The 23,343-nt window shown below is 42.3% G+C and overlaps 1 protein-coding gene across 2 annotated transcripts in view; it reads left to right on the top strand.

Moving 5' to 3' along the window:
* Positions 1 to 23,343, top strand: part of RCAN3 (RCAN family member 3) — a 42,783-nt gene that overhangs the window by 9,503 nt on the left and 9,937 nt on the right. For both annotated transcript variants that reach the window (XM_015440768.3, XM_015440770.3), the window contains exons 2-3: positions 2,149 to 2,396; positions 22,974 to 23,147. In XM_015440768.3, the coding sequence (XP_015296254.2) occupies positions 2,202 to 2,396; positions 22,974 to 23,147 (369 nt within the window). In that variant the 5' untranslated portion in view covers positions 2,149 to 2,201. The remainder of the gene's footprint in view (positions 1 to 2,148; positions 2,397 to 22,973; positions 23,148 to 23,343) is intronic.

The following is a 23,343-nucleotide window of genomic DNA, read 5'->3' as shown; positions in this document are numbered from 1 at the left end:
ACAAAAATTAGCCGGGCATGGTGGTGCATGCCTGTAGTCCCAGCTACTTGGGAGGCTGAGGCAGGAGAATGGCTTGAACCTGCGAGGCGGAGGTTGCAGTGAGCCAAGATCGCACTACTGCACTCCAGCCTGGGTGGCAGGATAAAATTCTGTCTCAAAAAAAAAAAAAAAAAAAAAAAATTAAGTACAGCTGACAGCTGATGGAATGAAGTGCTTTAGGAGAATGGGTGCTTACCATTGTTGAGGAGGAGAAATGCTGGCTTTGCTGGGAGTGCCTTGAGGGTAGGAACCATGTTTTCTTCACTCCCCAACACCAAGCAGTAGGCACTCAGAAAATGTGTATACAAATGAGTAAAGATTTTACTTCTTAGAAGCAGTCTTGATTAGTATTATAGAATACCAAAAAACCTCACTATTTTTATTCTATAATTACCATTCTATATTGTACTGTGTATAAGCAATGTATTGTGACCTTCTGTTCTTTGAAATAAAAGTGAAAAATCACAAATCAGGTGGTATTGAGGTAGTAATAGTAATCATAATCACTTAGTTTGTCTGTGCCTGCTACGTATTTCTTAAATTCTGCCCCTACATCTTGAAATGTGTCATGTCCAAGACTCTGTGCTCGGTGGATGTGATGTGCAATTCATTGGAAGAGGCAGACATGCACAGAAACAGTCTATGAGAGGCAGATTCTGTCCTGTTATTCCACTCAGGGACACTGTCAGCTTCAGACATTTGTCTTAAAATTGGTTATTTTTTAAAGTTCAGAAAAAGGGGCTGGGCGCAGTGGCTCATGCTTGTAATCCCAGCACTTTGGAAGGCCGAGGCGGGCGGATCATGAGGTCTGGAGATGGAGACCATCCTGGCTAACACGGTGAAACCCTGTCTCTACTAAAAATACAAAAAATTAGCTGGGCGTGGTGGCAGGTGCCTGTAGTCCCAACTACTTGGGAGGCTGAGGCAGGAGAATGGTGTGAACCCGGGAGGCAGAGCTTGCAGTGAGCCGAGATTGTGCCACTGTACTCCAGCCTGGGTGACAGAGCAAGACTCCGTCTCAAAGAAAGTTCAGAAAAATGACATCTTTTTATTTTTTTAAATTTTTTGTAGAGGCAAGGTCTCACTATGTTGCCTGGCTGGTCTTGAACTCCTGAGCTCAAGTGATCCTTTGATCACTGCCTCAGCCTCCCAAAGTGCTGGGATTGGCCAGGCGTGGTGGCTCTCACCCGTAATCCCAGCACTTTGGGCAGCCGAGGTCTGCAGATCACCTGAGGTCAGGAGTTGGAGACCAGCCTGGCCAACATGGTGAAATCCCATCTCTACCAAAAAATACAAAAAATTAGCCAGGCATGGTGGTACACGCCTGTAGTGGAGGCTGAGGCATGAGAATTGCTTGAACCCAGGAGGTGGAGGTTGCAGTAAGCTGAGATCGAGCCACTGCACTCCAGCCTGGGCAACACAACACGACTCCATCTCAAAAAAAAAAAAAAAAAAAAAAGTGCTGGGATTATAGGCATGAGCCACCACACCTGGCTCTCTTTTTGATTTTCTGTGTTAAATTTTGCCTACTGCAAATATTTAAGATATTAACAAAGACTGAATTTATAGACAGCTTTTGATTCTGTGTAACTTAATTCTTTCAAGTGTATTCAAAAAGAACAAATTGGTTAGGAGAGGTAGAGTCAGCTCATCACAGACCATATTTCAGGGTGCAGATGGTGAGAGAATTAGTGTGGGTTGTATTTGGCTGTGACAGTTACACTGTTGTAGATGGAAAACCCCAAACAAATATGTGGAGGCTCTTCTGGTTCACATTTTTCTTTCTACTGCTTATAAACTGGAGTACATATTGATATGATCTCATTTTATATTACCCTTTTTTCCATAAGTTCACTAGAAAACGTTTTGCCTTTTTTTCTTAATAAATCATTGCCAGTGAAATATGTTACATAAAATATGCTAAGCAAATCAAATTAGCGTATCTAGAATTCACTTATGAGGACTGAAATGCTTTGATTTAAATACTGATTTATCTTTCTAAATAAGATTCCTTCATTTGATGAATTGTAGCCTGGAGACATTGATTGATTGGAACATTATTTGGCCTTCAGAGTTTTACCTCTGCGTTTTCTTTTTTTTTTTTAACAGTGGGTGCCTGATCCTAGGACTATACAGACGGAAAAGGCCCACTTTGGGGGATCATGCTGAGAGACACTATGAAATCTTGGAATGATAGCCAGTCAGATCTGTGTAGCACTGACCAAGAAGAGGAAGAAGAGATGATTTTTGGTGAAAATGAAGATGATTTGGATGAGATGATGGATTTAAGTGATCTGCCTACCTCACTTTTTGCTTGCAGCGTCCATGAAGCCGTGTTTGAGGCACAAGAGGAGAAGGTAGGCATCTATCCTCCCTTTGCCTGCATTTGTAGCATGTTGAATGTGTGTGGATTTGGGGAAACAGGACATGACTGGTCCCTGACAAATTAAGTGTAGAAAATGTAAGTCCACTTTTAGGCCAGGCGCATTGGCTCACACCTGTAATCCCAACACTTTGGGGGGCTGAGGCGGGCAGATCACCTGAGGTCAGGAGTTCGAGATGAGCCTGGGCAACATGTAGAAGCCCTGTCTCTACTAAAAATGCAAAACCTAGCCAGGTGTGATGGCGCACACCTGTAATCCCAGCTACTCGCAGGGCTGAGGCAGGAGAATCACTTGAACCTGGGAGGCAGAGGTTGCAGTGAGCCAAGACCATGCCACTGCTCTTAAGCCTGGTGGACAGAGCGAGACTCCATCTCAAAAAAGAAAAGAAAATGTATGTCCACTTATAGATGTTGGCGCAGAATTTTTATTGTATTTTTAGAAGCGTATCAGTCTGCAGCAGATAGCAAATGTTTCAAAACCAGTCCTTCTCCATAGACGCTTTGAGAAGCACTGGCATTTAGTGAACTCTGAGTCAAGTCTTATTGAATCCATTTACTTATTTATTCACTTACTCATTTTCAGAGACTGTAATTAAAGAAAACCTGGAGATCTTTAGCCGGGCTTCCTGTTACTTGGGAGTGCATTCACAAAAGAAGGAATTCAGCTTTTTCCTGGGGCTGATCTACCTAAAACCCGTTAGGACTATTTATGATTTTGTCGTAACAAAATTGTTCACGTTTCTTATATTAGTTTCTACAACTGGGGAAAATGATTGAGCTTATTTTAAAGATTCCTTTAGTTCATTTATTATTTACCTAGAAAGAGAGTTTGTGTGTGTGTGTATGTGTGTGTGTGTGTGTATTTTGTTTTTCCCCGTGTGTGTGTGTGTGTGTGTGTATTTTGTTTTTCCCCCTCATGACCTCACAAAAGGCTATAGGTCTTAGTCCCACAAAAGTAAAATAGCTCTGCCACTGGGATGTGTTTTCCATGTTCTGAGGCTTTTTCTCAAAACGCTATCGCTGGCCCTTTAGTTTTCAGCCAGTGCACCCAAAGTATTTCCCTTCCAGTGACTTTCTTGGAGCAGAACTTCAATACCGTTTAACTCAGGACATACTTGAGTGCCTACAATGTGCCAGGCACTGGTGCCAGTTGCTTCAGGGGATAGAGCGTGAGTCATGCAGCTTCTGTCTCATGGTGTCCAGCCCTGCAGCAAAATCAAGGCCAGGCAGCAGGGATGACAAGTAATTATGATATCAAATGGAATCTTAGTGCCTTTAGAAACACTTGAAAGTGGCCGGGCATGGTCGCTCATGCCTGTAGTCCAAGTACTTTGGGAGGCCAAGGCGGGTGGATCACGAGGTCGGGAGTTCCAGACCAGCCTGACCAACATGCTGAAACCCCGTCTCTACTAAAAATACCAAAATTGGCCGGGCGCGGTGGCTGAAGCCTGTGATCCCAGCACTTTGGGAGGCCGAGACGGGCGGATCACAAGGTCAGGAGATGGAGACCATTCTGGCTAACACGGTGAAACCCCGTCTCTACTAAAAAATACGAAAAACTAGCCGGGCGAGGTGGCGGGCGCCTGTAGTCCCAGCTACTCAGGAGGCTGAGGCAGGAGAATGGCGTGAACCCAGGAGGCGGAGCTTGCAGTGAGCCAAGATCGCGCCACTGCACTCCAGCCTGGGTGACAGAGTCAGACTCCATCTCAAAAAAAAAAAAAAAAAAAAAAAATTACAAAAATTATCTGGGCATGTTGGCAGGTGCTTGTAATCCCAGCTACTCTGGAGGCTGAAACAGGAGAATTGCTTGAACCTGGGAAGCGGAGGTTGCAGTGAGCCAAGATCACGCCACTGCACCCCAGCGTGGGCAACAGAGTGAGACTCAGTCTCAAAGAAAAAAAAAAGAAAGAAAGAAACACTTGAAAGTATAGGGCCAGGCACGGTGGCTCGTGCCTGTAATCCCAGCATTTTGGGAGGCTATAGCGGGCAGATCACTTGAGCCCAGGGGTTCATGACCAGCCTGGGCAATATAGTGAGACCGTATCTCCATAAAATAAAAAAGTAATAATAATTTAAAAAGTGTGTAGAGGTAAGAAAGGAGGAAGGATCACAGCCAGTTGGAATAAAAGATCTCACAGGGAGGTGACATTGGAGAAGGGCTGTGAGAGATGGGTAGGATTTTAGCAGGGAAGGGAAAGGGAATTTTGGCCATAGGGAACAAAATGAGAAAAGAGCTGAATCGGGAGAGTGTGGGCCATTTCGGGAGTAGTGAGCCATTCTGTGTGCTTAGCACATAGCTGATATGTGGCCAGAGTCAGAAAAATCAGGCCAGAAGAGTAAGTATGGGGCTGCCCAGCACAACCCAGAGCTTGCCCTTTTGTGGGAAACCGTTGGAGGTTTTCTGAACGCAGAGCGGCCATCAGAGCTCCATGTCAGGAAGCTGAGCCCGCAGCACGTGGATGGTGGCGCCATGGGAGAAGAGGGCAGAGCAGGGAGCTCTCGGAGTGCACCCACCTGGAGATGACCCACCCGGAAGTGGAGCAGGGGAGGGGCAGCAGTCACCAGCTTTGTGTCTTTCAGGGTTGTTTCATTTACAAACGCTGTTTGCTCTCCCAAGTCCAGTCATAATTTAGACATTTTGAAATCATCCTTTTGAGTTTTCTCATGCTTTCTAAGAGCTCTAAGTTTTTATGTTACAAATAAGTTAACCTTGTTGTTTATTGTTGTAAGAAACCAGATGAATTGCCAATTTATGTTAAAATTATATACGTAGGAATTCTCTCAAGAAACCTCACAATCTTTTCTATTTCTACCTTTTCTTTTTAACTGTAGCTTGGGAAATTTTTAACCTGCAAAAAGGGTGAGTCCTTGTTGGGTTTCAGTTCAGTTTTTAAACCATTTGGGGATTATATCTAACCTAAATTTATACTGGAAATCTCCCAGCAGAAATTCTAATAACAGCAGTTCAGTGAACTTCCTATAAATTGTATTGAATAACTTTAACAGTAATATCTGAAATGACTAAATATAAAATGTTTATATTATAGTTATCTATAGATCATCAATTGGATATAAAATATGGACAGAATCAAGCCAGGCATGATGGCTTATGCTTGTAATTCCAGCACTTTGGGAGGCCAAGGCAAGAGGATTGCTTGAGGCCAGGAGTTTGAGACCAGCCTGGGCAACATAGTGAGACCCCGTTTCTATTAAAGAAATATTTTTAAAAATATGGGCAGAATCAAATGTTTCCTTTACATTTTTCTTCTACCAGTGTCTTATTTTGTTGTTTCTCCTGAAATCACCTGTTTATTCAGGTTATCTATGAATGTGCAAAAAATAAAACAGTTGCTTTTTTTGGATTGTAGGCAGAATAATCCTGGTTGCAATGAAACACTTTAATTTCAAAAAAATAATTTCTGGCTGGGCGCAGTGGCTCACATCCATAGTCCCAGCACTTTGGGAGGCTGAGGCAGGTGGATTGCTTGAACCCAGGAGTTCGAGACCAGCCTGGCCAACATAGCAAGACCCCATCTCTATAAAAAAAATTTTTTTTTCCTAACTTGAAAAAGTTTTTGTCTTCATAAGCTTCTAACTATTGGAGTAAGCTTTTACATTCTTCCAAACAATAGAATAAATAACACAGGTGCTATTATCATGTAAAGGTAAATCTGCTCTAGATTGTTAGGTTTGGCTCTATGTTTTTATCAGTATTTCTTAGTAGTGTTGGGGGGATAATAAATCATAGGAAAATAAACTGTAAGAAAAATAGGTGGAGAAAAGGACTTACCTTTCAATGTGTATTTCTCAGCTATAGGGTTGTTAATTTCATGCCTGTGCTCTGCTAGTCAGTCGCTCCATCAGGAGTGCGGCAGGCTTAGTGCTTCATTTTTCTGTGACAGATTTGGATTTGTCCCAATGTGATTGTATTTGCTTGTTTGTTTTTAACGCCAGTTTTTTTTTTTTCTCTGTCTTTTTAAAAAGCGACAGGGTCTTGCTCTGTCACCCAGGCTGGAATGTGGTGGTGTGATCATAGGTCACTGCAGCCTTGACCTCCTGTGCTCAAGCAATCCTCCTTCTTCAGCCTCTTGAGTAGCTGGGACTACAGGCATGCACCAGCACATCGGCTAAGTTTTCATTTTTGTTTATTTATTTATTATTATTATTTTTGAGATGGAGTCTCACTCTGTCACCCAGGCTGGAGCGCAGTGGTGCAGTCTCAGCTCACTGCAACCTCTGCCTCCCGGATTCAAGTGATCCTCCCACCTCAGCCTCCCAAGTAGCTAGGATTACAGGCATCCACCACCATGCTCGGCTAATTTTTTTGTATTTTTAGTGAAGACAGGGTTTCACCTGTTGACCAGGCTGGTCTCAAACTCCTGACCTCAGATGATCTTTCTGCCTTGGTCTCCCAAAATGCTGGGACTACAGGTACATGCCACCACACCCAGCTAATTTCTGTGTTTTTAGTAGAGACAGAGTTTCTCCATGTTGGCCAAGCTGGTCCCAAACTCCCAACTTCAAGTGATCTGCCCATGTCAGCCTCCCAAAGTGCTGATATTACGGGCATGAGCCACTGTGCCCGGCCTGATTTTTTTTTTTTTTTAAGAGACAAGATCTTGCTATGTTGCCCAGTGTTCTGACACTGAATCCAACAATTCTCAGGTGGGTTCTTACTGGCTCCCCAGCAGATCAAGCCCCAGTTGCCCACAGAGGTGACAAGCTTGAAAACATGACCTGGAAGGACAGAGAATGGGCTTGCCCTCCTTCCCAGTGCCACTGTTCCCAGGCCTCCACTCTTGTCTCATGGGATCGCTTCCCGAAACAAACAGTGTGTGTGCCTTTGCCTTGCCTTGCCTCTGCTTCTCCAGGGAGCCTAGGTTAGGCACAGGTAAAGCTTCCAAGTTTGGTTGTGGTTATTCCTCTTATGTAAGGTGCTGTCCCAGGCTCTCAAAATAAAAAACGCAAATTTTAGGTTATGCAAAAAGGATAAAGACTAATATAAAAAACACCCATGTGCCCACCCAGTTTAGCAAATGAAATTTTACTAATACAGTTGAATCCCCTGTGTCTCTTCCCAGAGATAACCATCGTCCTGAACTCAGGTTTCCCATTTTCCATGAAATCTGTAAACTTTAATAGGTTTAACCATATGAAATTGCTATGTTTGTTGGTCAAAAGTGCAAATATCAGCATTTATTCTGATTTAGCCTGGTACTCTATGTGTATGTACACACACTTTTTTTTTTTTTTTGAGATGAGTCTTACTCTGTTGCCCAGGCTGGAGTACAATGGCGTGATCTCAGCTCACTGCAACCTTCACCTCCTGGGTTCAAACGATTCTTCTACCTCAGGCTCCCAAGTAGCTGGGATTACAGGTGCCTGCCACTGCGCCTGGCTAATTTTTTGTATTTTTAGTGGAGATGGGGCTTCACCATGTTGGCCAGACTGGTCTCGAACTCCTGACCTCGGGTGATCCGCCCACTTCGGCCTCCCAAAGTGCTGGGATTTTAAATTATCTGTATTTGAAGTCGACGTGATTTGTCTCTTTAGAAAGGAATCTGTGTAAAAGCTGTTAGAGTGAATAAGTGAGTTTAGGAAGATTGTAGGATATGGGTTCAATGCACAAAATCAACTGTCTTTGTAACAGTAAACATTTGGAAATTGAAATATCTATAGATATTTCAAAAATCCCTAAATATACATACACACATATATTTATACAAATATGTATACACACACACACATATATAAAGGTATGTCAAATCTATATTATTTCAAATATATATATATACACACACACACACATATTTTTTTTCTTTAGACGGAGTCTCACTCTGTTGCCCAGGCGGGAGTGCAGTGGTGCGATCTCGGCTCACTGCAACCTCTGCCTCCTGGATTCAAGCAAGTCACCGTGCCTGGCCATGAAATATTGTAATATATTTTGAGATAAGCATCTTCAATTACTTTCAACGATATTTGTAGCTTAAGTATACATTAACAAAATATGTATATGATCTGTATGCTGAAAATCATATGCTAAACTATATGCTAAAACACTAATGAAATTAATAGAATTTTACATCATTTATAATTTTATATATTGGCCAGGCATGGTGGCACAGGCTTGTAATCCCAGCACTTTGGGAGGCCAAGGTGGGTGGATCACCCTGAGGTCAGGAGTTCGAGACCAGCCTGGCCAACATGGCAAAACCCCATCTGTACTAAAAATTAAAAATACAAAAGTTAGTCGGGCATAGTGGTGCATGCCTATAATCCCAGCTACTTGGGAGGCTGAGGCAGGAGAATCGCTTGAACCTGGGAGGCAGAGGTTGCAGTGAGCCGAGATCACGCCACTGCACTCCAGCCTGAGCGACTGAGAAAAAAAGACAAAAAATAAGGAGTTGGAAGTATTTAGGAAATAATAAAATAAAAAATAAATAAAATTTTATATAAATGGCATAACTGTATAAATTCTTATTTTTTTGCTAAACACTGTATCAGCAAGACTAATCCATGTTGAAATGTGTATTCAGTTTCACTTCTATAGTATCTTATTTTCTAAATATACTACAATTTATTTACCCATTCTCATGTTGATGGGCATTTAGGTTCTTTTTGGTGTGCTGCCATCTCATTCCCGGATGCCGCTTACATTCCATAGCATCCTGTGTGAGGCTGGGGCGACGCTGCTGGCTTGTGGAGTTACGCTTCTCCAGTCTTAGTGCATATTGTCAGATACTCTCTAAGGCATTTGGAGCTGTTTGCATCTTCCTAGCCATGTGTAAGAGTTCCCATTGCTTCAGAGCATCATCAGTACTTTTTATTTCCAGAATTTAAAAATGTTGCTGGTCTAGTAGTTACATTTTTATTACTTTCCAACGTATTTTTCAATGAATTATAGATGAATCCTTCTCAGACTTATAGCCAGTGGAAGACCAGGTTTTTTCCTCGAAACTGTCACTGTCTGATGCTTTTGTAAAATGGAATAAAAATGTCATAGTGATGTAAACTTGCTAAAGCGTTTCTAAACACTTTCTCTCTGTTTCGGTACTGAACCTTCTCGCGGACTGGTAGCAAAGTTCACGGACTAGCTCTGGGTCCTCAGACTACATCACGGTATATGTAACATTTAGGGATTTTGAAATATCTTAAGAGATTTTGAAATGAAAAAGCTCTCTTCATTTACCATCCAGGATATTTGTAGCTTCCATTGTGAATACGTTGCCTCAAACACAAGAATTTAAAAGGATTTCAGATGATTTATTTGGACATCTAAATTAATAGAAAATTAAGAGTCACTGAACAGTAAGGTTGGCTGTCATGTTCTTGGAGATGACTTGTTTACAGATCCCCTTTCTTGATTTGTGCAGTCAGTAAGTTTTGATGGAGCGTTGTGCTGGCCTCTGTCACAGGTTCTGGGGAGACAGCGGTCAGCAAGATGAAGGATCCTTCATGGAGCATAGGGAGAAAAAGATAGTGAACGTGCCAACAAGCGAATACGTTCAGATAATAACAAGTACCGTGAGAAAATAAAATGGTATGGAGCAAGAGAGAGTGACTTGATGGGTGGTGATTTTGAACTTGAGTGGTCAGGGAAGGCCTATCCAAAGAACTGACATTGGAAGTGAGACCTAAATAACATGAAAGAATTACTTAACTTCCTATCACTTCATTGACATTTATCCTGGTATAATGTAAATAACTTTTTTCTGATGTGTATATATAGTCAAAATGCTTTATAATTTTTTTATCTTGATTCATGGAGGTTCCATATATCAAAGCAAGTGTAAAATATCTTTGAGCTAATGGCCCCTTCCCGTACCTTGAAGCTTTTTGTTTTTCCAGTAAGGTCAATTTCAGCTGCAAACAATCCACTACTCCCCAAATCAAGGTAGACCTCAAGACTCTTAGGTGCTAAGAAATAGCTAGGTTATGGCTGGGCGCGGTGGCTCACGCCTGTAATCCTAGCACTTTGGGAGGCCGAGGCAGGTGGTCACAAGATCAAGAGATCGAGACCATCCTAGCCAGCATGGTGAAACCCCGACTCTACTAAAAATACAAATATTAGCTGGGCGTGGTGGCGTGCACATGTAGTCCCAGATACTTGGGAGGCTGAGGCAGGAAAATAGCTTGAACCCAGGAGGCGGAGGTTGCAGGGAGCTGAGATCGCGCCACTGCACTCCAGCCTGGTGACAGAGCGAGACTCCATCTCAAAAAAAAAAAAAAAAAAAGAAAGAAATAGCTAGGTTACCCATGTGTATACGTTCCTGATCTTTCCAAAGCAGAGTGTTCCCATGGGTGGGGACAGGGTAATTCAGAAGTGAGAGAGCTCAGGATAGGCATGTGTGTCACCTCCACACCGCCTAGCACAGAGCCTGGCTTGTGAGCCTTGCTGTTCATGAAATACGTGCTGGAAAAATGACTGGGAAAGTAATCTACGTGTACTGAGACATCAACACGCCCCAACATTTATGTTGAACCCTCATCAATTAGTTTGAATAACCATGTGTTTCCTATTTTTTTATTTCCTTACCTGATTTACATTTTTATTTTTGTAAGTTTTATGCCATATTTAGGACAGTAGAACATGTTCATAATATATGTGTGTGTATAAATAAGTAAATAAGCCAGGCATGATGGTTCACACCTGTCATCCCAGCACTCTGGGAGACCGAGGCAGGAGGATCTATTGAGCCAAGGAATTTGAGGCGGTAGTGAGCTATGATGTCACCACTGTATTCCAGTCTTGGCAACAAAGCGAGATCCCATCCCCCCCAAAAAAGATACTTTTAATGGTTAGGTATACAGAGCACTTTGCTTTTCCTGCATTTCAAAGCGTAAGTTGCCCACAATGATGGCTTTCACTCCCCAGTACTTCGATATGTATTTCCTACAAACAGGGGCATTTTCCTAGGAGAAAAAAAACAAAAACCGGGAAATTAACATTGTTACATTTCTCCCTCCTAATCCTCAGATCCCATTCAGGATTTGCCAGTTGTCCCAGTAATGTCCTTTACAGTGAAAATATCCAGTTGTTTCTCACCCATTGCATTTATTTGTCAGGTCTCTTAAGTCCTTTTCAATCTGACGGAAGCCTGTTTTTCTTCACTGTTCATAGCATCCCATGCTCTTGAAGATTGCAGTCCAGTTACTCTGTAGCATGTCTCTCACTTTGGGTTTGCGTGATGTTTCCTCCGGGTTTGATTCAGTTTGTGCATCTTTGACCAGAACATTGCAGAAGTGACGCTGATCTCTTCCCTTCAGGTCCTGTCCGATGGTGCGGTTTCCATTTGTCCCCTTTGGCTCTGAGCCCTTGGCTAAGGTGGTGTCTGCCAGACTTCTCCACTGTTGAGTTGCTCTTTTTCTCCTTGTAATTAATTAATATTTTGTGGGAGGTACTTTGAAACTGTTTCCCCATCAAACTTTTAGTATATTCAGTTTATTCATACAGTAAGGTCCATGGTTTCCTATTTTATTCACTGGTTATAATCTGTTACTGTGATTATTTTGATGCTGCAGTTTGTCCGGATTTGGCCAGTGGTTGTCCCTTCAAGGTGGCTTCTGTGTCTTTTTGACATGCACCCATCATTCTTTGAGTACTTCTTTACTTTCTAGCACAAGATATTCCAGAATTATTTGGTACTTTCGCTGCCTCAGCCCTAGCGCTTGGGCTCCAACATACAGTGCTGAACTAGGAGTCAGCCATTTTTCCAAGGAGCCCTTGGATTGCTTTCAGTGGAGAAGAGTGTATAGAAACTAGGATATGGCAGTTGGCTGTGTCCATTGCTCATGGAGTGTCCCTGTTTCTAGGCCCTTCAGTGGACAGGGCTAGGAAATATGCAGATGCACACGTGTCTACATACATGCACACATATACACGTATCTGCATACGTGCATATACATGTATTTACATTTAACACGTCCAGCTCCACTCCAATACTAAAGAATTTTCTCCCTTCCCCTGTCTGTGACTGTCACTGCCTTTTTCCTGTGTGTACTGGGCTGCCCCTTATACAGGCACCCCCTCATCCTACAGGGCTCCACTACCCGCTGCTGAGTTCCCACACAGCGCCCCATCACCTTCCCACCCTGCCTGGGCTTCCACCTCCGGTCCGACTGCTCCAATGCAAGAATACTCTCCCCCTTACCCTGTGCTAGGCAACCTCTTGCTGGGCATACCATCCTCATCTCTGCTGGGCTCCAATACCCCATGCCAGGCCACTCTCCAAGTGACCACCTGCCCTGCCCCACCCGGACCCCACACCGTGCTGCGGGCTGCTGCAGCTCCCCCACTGCCCAGCTTTGTGCACAGCTACCTTACATGGCTCCATCGACAGCTTCTGGACTGAATGTTCAGGAATAGAAAGGATGCCTTATTCATTATTTTTATTATTATTATTGTTTTGAGACAGGGTCTGGCTCTGTTGCCCAGGCTGGAGTGCAGTAGAGCAATCTCGGCTTACTGCAGCCTCTGCCTCCTGGGCTCAAGTGATCCTCCCACCTCAGCTTCCTGAGTAGCTGGGACCACAGGCACACACCACCAGGCCTATGAACAGGGGCCTCTGGTCCTCCCGAATGGATAACATCCACTCATGTTCCCCTTCTCAGAGGCAGAGCGGGGTTTGATGCTTGTTCATCAAAGCCAATGCTCGCTCACAAAAGTCACAAAGAGATCACCATATGGACACTGTCTCTGATGGGGCCGTCGGAGCATCTGCACCTCGCCCATGTTGTTCTGCTCCTGGCTGTCATGGACCCCAAGGCCAGATGTGGAATTCAAGCTGAACTTGGACTTCCCAAATCCTTCCTACTTCATGGACAGGGAGGACAAGAAAGAGGGAGGGAAGATTCCAGTGGACATCCTAGAGAGCAGTCATCAGTTTTCTCGAGCAGCTGGCATGGATCTGCTACCACACCAACCTTGAAAACGGAGCCCAGAGTGCTTGAACAGCAGCCTGGGCAGCTGAAACACTTTCCCTTGTTCCTGGGCAAATTTGCACGGTTTGTGGGGGGAAGAACGCACCCTGGTTTTTCTTAACTGTGATGTCTTAGATCAAAACTGTATGTTTGAGTCCAGCTCCCTGGATAGGTTTGCAAACCTGAAGTGTTTTGTGGGCTGTTTTTGGGCTTTGGATTAGGTAATTGCCTACTTATAATTTGACTGCCTCTTTGAGATACCCTTCAATAGCAAAATAGCTAAGTGGGGTTGCAAAGGACAGAAATCTGTGTTTCACAATTCGTGTGCGCGCTCTCTAGATTTGGTCCATCTGCTGTTTCCTTCAGGGGACCTTATAATCTGCTCCTCTGTCTTCTTTGCTTTATTCAGTAAATAACCAAACAACCTCTAGGCTTAAGGGGAAAAAGGCCGATACTGCTGTCATGAGCTGTTAGAAGTTCTCCCATTTGTGGTGTTGAAGATCGCACTTCTCCAATAGAAAAGCCAAATAAAAAGTACTTTTCTTTATTGATGGGCTACAGGGTTTGAGTGTCATCACTTGAGTGCAGTACCTTCACATCTTGAAAGAGTGTGTATGTGTGTGTGTGTGTGTGTGTAGACTGTTTCTGTAGAAGCCCTGACAGCTGCCTAATCAGCTTAACTGTTAATGTTGCTGTAATTGGGGGGTAGCTGTGATTGTGGACCTGTTCCTCGGGTGGCAAAGTGCATTTTCAAGGTGTTTTGAGGCTGGCAACTGGCCACCAAACTGCTTGAAAATGATTTCATTGTGCATACATATTCAGTTCAAGCACAGTCATAGATCTTTTCCAACTTAACTACGGAAGAGAGAAATTTTTATTTTTATTTTTTTGTTTTTGTGTTTTAAGTTGGGGTCTCACTCTGTCACCCAGGCTGGAAGCAGTGAACAGTCTTGGCTTACTGCACCTTTGACATCCTGGGCTCAAGCAACCCTCCCACCTCAGCCTCCTGAGTAGCTGGGACTACAGGTGCACACCACCACGAATGGCTAATTTTTTTTTTTTTTTTTTTTTGGTGGAGATGAGGTCTCATTTTGTTGCTCAAGCTGGTCTCAGACTCCTGGCCTCAAGTAATCCTCCTGCATCGGCCTCCCAAAGTGTTGGGATTACAGGCATAAGCCACCACACCCAGCCAGAGAAGTTTCTATAACCAGAATTACTATTAATAACTAAGGATATGTTGCCCTAATTAAAGATGGAAAATAGTGCCAGCCAAAACCAGCCTTTCTGGGCCCACAGCCAGGTCCATGGCAGACACTCATGAAGCAGGGCTCTGGCATCCAACACCTGTGCTCAGTGATGGTGAGACCCAGGTGCTACCTCTGACCTGGCAGCTGGCTGCTGTAGCCACTTCACCCCATCTTTTTATCTTGTTTCCCCTTATACATTGTTTTTAACTTCGGTAAAACTCTTAGTGAAATGTACAGATCTTCAAAGTGTGCAGTTTGGTGAGTTGACAGTATCTACCCTTGTAACTAACACAGCAATCAAAGTATTTTCATGATCTCATCCTTATGCCAATCCATAATTTGTTCCGATCAATAATGATTAATCATAATGTTGACCACTTTTCTTGTACATGGTTTAAGGAATATTATAGATTTGGAAAAAAATCACAGCCGTTTAAGAATTGATGTTCCAGGGTTGGGCACAGTGTGGCTCATGCCTATAATTCCAGCACTGTGGGAGGCTGAGGCAGGCAGATCACTTGAGGTCAGAAGTTCAAGACCAGTGTGGCCAACATGGTGAAACCTCATCTCTACTAAAAATACAAAAATTAGCCGGGCGTGGTGGCAGGCACCTGTAGTCCCAGCTACTCAGGAAGCTGAGGCAGGAGAGTTACATGAACCCAGGAGGCAGAGGTTTCAGTGAGCCAAGATTGCACCACTGCACTCCAGCCTGGGTGACAGAGCGAGACCTTGTCTCAAGAAAAAAAGAAAGAATTTATGTTCCAATAAGTCAGAGTATGTGTTTATAAATACAGTAGCCATTAAAACATAAAAACCCATCTTGAATAGCTAGCAGTCCATATTTTCTTGAATTTTAATTCAGTTACAGGTTTCTTTCTGATCTGGAAAAATGATGATGGCAACATAAATAATAAAGGTTGACAAAGGTTTTTGCATTTTTCATATATTCTGCTCCCCTCTAGCACTTCTGACTTTAGGTCCCAGAATTTTACAAGTACTCAGATTATCAAAGGAAAGTTTTAAAATTCACCATGCCTAGCTGTATGTGCTCTTTTTTCTGTTCAGTAAAGTCCATCTCCCTGGCTGTTTTAGTCAGTGATGATTGAGGAGAACCAAAAGCACTTTGCCTACCCCCAGACAGAAATGGAGGCCTTGCCTTTGATATTACTGGACCTGCAGGCTCGGGACACTGGAGAAATGGAATTTTCTAGATCAGATTTACAGAAAGACATAGAATATAAATCTCTTGCCTTAGGATGCCAAAGATAATTTCACTGCTGAATGAATCAAGCCATTCCTTCTCAAGAGTAAAATCGTTCCTCCTACTCTGTTTGTTTTGTTTTCTTTTGGTTTTTTTTTTTTTTTTTTTTTTTTTTGAGACAGGGTCTCACTCTGTCACCCAGGCTGGAGTGTGGTGGCACAATCACGGCTCTCTGCAGCCTCCGCCTCCCAGGTTCAAGCAATTCTCATGCCTCAGCCTCCCATCCTCCTACTCTCTAATGTTTACTAGAAGTGGTGGACTCCTCATTTTTTTTCAGTCCAAAGCAAAGGGGTGTGGCAAAATCATGTTCCCAGTTTGTCCTTCAGTGAAACAGCTAAACCTTGCCTTCTCCGAGTTGGGATAGGGCAACAGAATGGAGCCATGGTGGTTCCAGAAAGGTCAGGAAATACACACTTGGCTGCCATCCTCATCTGTTGCTCCTTGAAACTGACCTTCCTGTATGGCCTTTTCCACTTTTCTCCTTTACTGATGCCTGTTATCCAGCTGTCAAGCACTCTTTCTTAAGTCCCCAAGAAGGTTGTTGGTTACATGTTGTTCTTAGCTATTTGAGGTACAAGGTATGTGCTGTCATTGTGATGGCTAATTGCACAGGTGGTCTTAGCATACGAAGGCAGCTTCTGGTCTATATTTTGTGGAAAACCTACATACATCATAGGAAAAAGCCTCAGGCATTGGTTTTTAGGTTGCATTATTTGTGTTGTGCCTGTAGACCTTACGCTGCCAGAGGGCGATAGTAAGTGACTACAGAAAAAGTAAAGTGGTTAATGATGATTTTTATTTTAATGGAATCCACATTATCTTTTCTCAAATAAATGTGCAGCCATCACCCAACAGGATGATGTTAATGTTACATCATTAGAGAATTCAGAAATTTATAAAAGTGAGCTATTTCTGAAACAATTCTAAGGAGAAAAATAGTCATTTGGTTTTTGAATGAACAGCTGCAGATCCTTCATGTTTATCACAAGTCGTTTTCAGTCCATTTTCATAGATTATGTCCTTTCCCTGCTGTCTGCAATCTTCTAAATCCCTTTCGTGCTAATGTCGGGCTATCAGGGGCAGCATCAGAAATCTACATAGGGATGTCTGTGGACTCACAGAAGGGCAAAGCTACCAGCTGAGGGCTCGTAACCTTTTTTCTCAAATAGGAAACTGATGGTTTTGCCTCCAAGTTAATTCTTCATGCTTCTAAAGCACCTCACAGCTAGAATTCACATATTTCATAACCATATTTATGCTACTTCAAGGGAAAATGGGTGTGAAGGAGAGAGAAAGAACACAAAATTCAGAAAAAGCTTGCTAATCAGTTCTTGCATGGCTTCATTTTTGTGTAATTCTTTTTTTTAGAGAGAGAGAGAGACAGGGTCTCACTCTGTTGCCCAGGCTGGAGTACAGTGGTGCGATTGTGGCTCACTGCAGCCTCGAACTCCTGGGTTCAAACAATCTTCCCACCTTAGCCAACTGAGTAGATAAGGCTACAAGCGTGTGCCACTATGCCTGGCTAATTATTTAATTTGTTTGTAGAGATGGGGTCTTGCAGTGTTGCCCAGGCTGGTCTCAAGTCCTGGCATCCCAAAGTGCTGGGATTACAAGAATAAGCCACTGTGCCTGGCCATTTTGTTATTATTCTTAGTCCTATCACAGGTATTGGATTTTGGTGGAGAGAAAGAGAGAGCACGCGCCAGCCATATGACCCATTGCTGTCATCTGCATGTTACATTCAGTTACAGTGTATTTCTGGAATTTGAAGAAAAGAAGTATCTTGAAGGGAGAAAGGAAGAAGGATATGATTATCAAGTAGCTGTTTGCAAGATAGCTTCTGTCATACAATGCATTGGTACTAGGAAAAATTCATTGCTGTGGAGGACTAGGGATAATACATGGTCCTTTTACCTTGGGCAAGGAAAATGTTTAATGTATAGAATTAACAAAGTACTAATATTTTATAAGCTGTTCTTAATTAGTTCTTAATTTCCATTGTGTTCAGTGTTAATATTTCTTGACTATATCACATGGGAATTTTAATATTTTCTTAATGTTTAAAATACATTTAAAATAAACTAATACCAAGAACCAAATGGGTTGTGATTTTGCAAAATCTCAATTCTCATTCTCTTTAAAAGCGACAAAGCTAACCACCTTTAAAATGGATGCTGAAGAAACTTTGAAATGTATCCAGAAGCAATAATAATTATCAGTATTTAATATATTTACCTATTCACCTTCCCTTTTAAGAACTGATATGCTACTTTAAAATCCTTTCTAAAGCTATATAATATTTTATTATTTATCTATATTACTTTTATTTGAGACAGTCTTGCTCTCTTACTCAAGATGGAGTACACTGGCATAATTTTGCCTCCCAGGCTAAAGCAATTCTCATGTCTCAGCCTCCTGAGTAACTAGGACTACAGGTGTGTAATTTTGTATTTTTAGTAGAGATGGGGTTTCACCACATTGGCCAGGCTGGTCTCAAACTCCTTGCCTCAAGTTGATCTGCCTGCTTCAGCCTCCCAAAGTGTTAGGAATACAGGCATGAGCCACCACGCATGGCTTTCTGTATTACTTTAGTATATGGAAATACTGTAGTAAATAAGAATAGGATTGATCTTGTTTTGTTTGTTTTTTGAGAAGAAGTCTCACTCTGTTACCCAGGATGGAGTGCAGTGGTGCGATCTTGGCTCACTGCAACCTCCACCTCCTGGGTTCAAGGGATTCTCCTATCTCAGCCTCCTGAGTAGCTGGGACTACAGGTGCGCACCACCACATCCAGCTAATTTTTGTATTTTTAGTAGAGACGGGGTTTCACCATATTGGTCAGGCTGTCTTGAACTCCTGACCTTAGGTGATCCACCTGCCTTGGCCTCCCAAAATGCTGGGCTTACAGGCGTGAGCCACTTCATCTGGCCCAAGAATAGGATTGATCTTAAAACTGCCCCCTGCTGGAAGCAGCTTGCAGTCCACTGAAAAGCCAGGCTGAGTAGAAAGTCCGGCATAATTTATTTTTTTAAATGAATCAACAAAAAATACATAGTCTTTAGGATAAATGATGTTTCCTCAAGAATGAAGGATATTTGAACACAAAGAATAAATATCAGAGGACAAATTATTTTATATTTTATCCAGTTGGAGAAATAGTGCAAAGTGGCAGGTAAATGTTCACATTGAGAGAAGCTAATAAATGAGGGAATGTATAATTTGCACTTCAGGATCAACAGATCATTGAAAGATCTTTACATAGGCCAAGCAAGAACAAAGCTAATTTATAGGTTCCTTTTATTGTGTTACCATTGCCAAGCCTAAGGAATACTTCTAAAGGTATTGAGAAGTTTCTTAGATCCGTTTTATTACATTTCATGTATTAAACCATTGCCTAAATATGTTTTCTGTAAAGAAAATTTAATGTTGCATTTCTTCTGGTGATTGAAATTAGGCTTTTCATTATCCCAATTCATTAATAAATGGGAAAATAACCACTTTTTTTCTCAGCCTCATGAATGATTCAAATATTGCTCTCTTTCTCTAGTCCATCTCAGAATACTCTGGAGATCACACTTACTGCAAATTATATAAAATGATTTGTGCTCAGATATTCTTCCAATGCTTTTTACCCCAAAATGCTATTTTTGTGGAATTACATAGTCCCAGTATGAATGTTGAGAAAAAGGTTTGATGGTTTTGCCTTTGTGAAAGAGAAGCTGTGGCTGTAGGGAGTTAGGCATCTTTAAAGACGTTGCCAAACATACATTAGCATCTTTCATAGGAATTTCACTCAGGGTAGGAATAGAGAAAGAGAAAAAATAGTTGGAAAGAAAACAAACAAAAAGAACACAGAAAATCTAAGACAAACAGATAAGATAGTAGACATCCCAAAATATCAGCAGTCAACAATGGACTCCAGTGGAAAGACAGTGAGTGTCAAACTGCATTTATTTACATACAGGCACACACATGCATTATACACACATGTCTTCTTTTTATGAGACATATCTAAAACATAAGGATACATAAAGGTTAGTAGTAAAGGCTAAAATTTGATTTCCATACAATACATAATCAAAAGAAAGCTACAACAGCTATATTAATACCAGACAAAATAGACTTTAAAACAAAGCACATTCCTGGCCGGGCGCGGTGGCTCAAGCCTGTAATCCCAGCACTTTGGGAGGCCAAGACGGGCGGATCACGAAGTCAGGAGATCGAGACCATCCTGGCTAACACGGTGAAACCCCGTCTTTACTAAAAAATACAAAAAAACTAGCCGGGCGAGGTGGCGGGCGCCTGTAGTCCCAGCTACTCGGGAGGCGGAGGCAGGAGAATGGCATAAACCCGGGAGGCGGAGCTTGCAGTGAGCTGAGATCCGGCCACTGCACTCCCGCCTGGGCGACAGAGCGAGACTCCGTCTCCAAAAACAAACAAACAAACAAAACAAAGCACATTCCTTTATCTGGCAGTTGAAGAAGGTCACTACCTAATGATTAAAAGTTTCATTCACCAGGAAGAGAAAACAACTATAAGCTTGTATGCACATGATAACTTAGCCTTAAAATGTAGGACGCGAAAGTAACCAAATTATACAGAAAAATAACACATCCACCTGATAGTGGGAAAATCTAACAGATCTTTCCTGATAATAGTTAAAACAGTCCCCCAAAAAATCAGGATATAGAACTCGTAAAGAACATGAGCTGGATATACTGAACATTTTTATAATACTGTACCAAACAGCTGCACAAATACACTCTTTTCAAGCACATGTACAAGATTTATGAAATTTAATGACATTGAACCAAAAGCAAGTCTCAAACTGTCAAAGGATTACTATCACTATGGATAGCCTACTCCAATCAGAGTGAAAATGAGTTAGACATTAAAAAGATAAAAAAACTCCCGTCTATTTGCAGTTTAAGAAACATACATCTAAACAATTCACGAGACAGGGAGAGATCGTAAGAAAAATTAGAGAGTATTTAGAATCATCTGGCGCAGTTGCTCACGTCTTTAATCCCAGCACTTTGGGAGGCTCAGGCAGAAGGATTACTTGAGCACAGAAGTTCCAGACCAGCTTGGGCAAGACATTAAGACTCTGTACAAAAATAAAATAAAATTAGCCAGGTGTGGCCAGGCATGGTGACTCATGCCTGTAATCCCAGCACTTTGGGAGGCCAAGGTAGGAAGATAGTTTGAGCTCAGGAGTTTGAGACTAGCCTGGGAAACATAGCAAGACCTCATCTCATTTAAAAAAAAAAAAAAAAAAACCAGATGTGGTGGTGCATGCTGAAGGAGGCTGATGTAGTGGGGGTGGCTTGAGCCCAGGAGTTCGAGGCTGCAGTGAGCTCTCTGATCACGCCACTGCACTCCAGCCTGGGCGACAGAGAGACTCACTCTCTCTCTCTCTTTTTTTTTTTTTTTTTTTAAAGACAGAGTCTTGTTCTGTCACCCAGGCTGGAGTGCGGCGGCACTATCTTGGCTCACTGCAGCCTCCACTTCCTGGGTTCAAGTGATTCTCCCACCTCAGCCTCCCAAATAGCTGGGATTATAGGTGCTGACCACCATGCCTGGCTAATTTTTATATTTTTAGTAGAGACAGGGTTTCACCATGTTGACCATGCTGGTCTTGAACTCCTGACCTCAAGTGATCCACCCACCTCAGCCTCCCAAAGTGCTGGGATTACAGGCATGAGCCACTATGCCTGGCCACACCTGGCTAATTTTATTTTATTTTATTTTTGCCCTGCCTTCTATTTTAAAAAAATAAAAATAAAACATATCGAAACTGTTCAGGTGCTGGGTGTGGTAGCACATGCCTGTACTCCCAGCTACTTGGGAGGCTGAGGCAGGAGGATCACTTGAGCCCAACTCAGGCAATATAGCAAGACCCTGTCTCAAAAAAAAAAAAAAAAAAATTAAACAAACTGGTGGCGAACAGCTGAAACAGTACTTAGAAATGGATGTCTTGCTGGGTGTAGTGGCTCATACCTATAATCCCAGCACTTTGGGAGGTCAAGGGGGGTAGACAACTTCAGCCCAAGGAGTTTGAGACCAGCTTGGGCGATGTGGCAAAACCCCATCTCTTCTGAAAATACAAAAAATTAGCTGGATGTGGTGGCAGGTGCCTTTAGTCCCAGCTATCCAAGAGGCTGAGGGAGGAGGATTACCTGAACCCTAGAGGTCGTGGCTGCAGTGAGGCAAGATTGCACTACTGCACCTCATTCTAGGTAACAGAGTGAGACTCTATCTCCAAAAAAAAAAACCAAACAAACAAAACAGTCACACACAGCAGCAAGGGAGAACCTCAGCAGCAAGATCTAAGCAAAAAAAGCAAGTTGTGGAAGAATACATATAACATGATAACATTTTTAGAGATACAAATAAATGTTGTAAACTATAAAGAAAAACAAGGGAATGATAAAATTCCAGAAATGACAGCTTTGAAGGAGGAAAGGAATGTGACAGGGAAAACTAACCTTGTTGCACCGAGGACATCAGAACAATAGCAGTGTTCTAGAATTGGGCATGTTTGTGTCATTCTCTTATATCTTGCATTCGTTTTATAACCTTTGAATGTAGACAATATTTAATAAAGTTAATTACACTTAAAATAAGTGCACGACCCAGCATGGTGGCTCATGCCTGTAATCCCAGCACTTTGGGAGGCTGAGGTGGATGGATCACTTGAGGTCAGGAGTTTAAGACCAGCCTGGCCAACATGGTGAAAACCCATCTCTACTAAAAATATAAAAATTAGCCGGGCATGGCGGCTAGCCCCTGTAATCCCAGCTACTTTGGAGGCTGAGGCAGGAAAATCACTTGAACCTGAGAGGTGGAGGTTGCAGTGAGCTGAGATCATGTCACTGCACTCCAGCCTGGATGACAGAATGAGACTCCATCTCAAAAAAATACATAAAGTAAGTGCAATTGCTAAATTACAGGATACCTGTTCTTGTATATGTGCAAGAAAAGTATACTGTTTTAGGAGAAAAGTTTAACTTACAATGTGTTCTTAATTACTTAGGTTTCATGATTTAAATTTCCCCTTCTGTTAAAGATTTTTCTTTTTTTTCCCTCCCATTCCCTTTGCCTTGCTGCTCCTTAATTGTAGGAAAGATTTGAAGCACTCTTCACCATCTATGATGACCAAGTTACTTTTCAGCTGTTTAAAAGCTTTAGAAGAGTCAGAATAAATTTCAGCAAACCTGAAGCGGCAGCAAGAGCGCGAATAGAACTCCACGAAACAGACTTCAGTGGGCAGAAGCTAAAGCTGTATTTTGCACAGGTACTTCACAGTGCAAAGAACACTGTTCTCTAAACTTGTTTTTCTCCATCCAAAAATAGTTTTAGTTCACCATTTTCTATATTATTATAGCAGAGGTGTATAGAATGAACCATCTCAATCAGCAAATAATACAAAAATATTTTCCTTTTATTTTATAGATACATAATTTTATGTATTTATTAAGCACATTGACCTC

The sequence above is a fragment of the Macaca fascicularis genome, chromosome 1 (assembly GCF_037993035.2).
Source record: "Macaca fascicularis isolate 582-1 chromosome 1, T2T-MFA8v1.1".
In the NCBI taxonomy this organism is placed as follows: Eukaryota; Metazoa; Chordata; class Mammalia; order Primates; family Cercopithecidae; genus Macaca; species Macaca fascicularis.
This window is presented reverse-complemented; position numbering and strand designations above follow the sequence as displayed.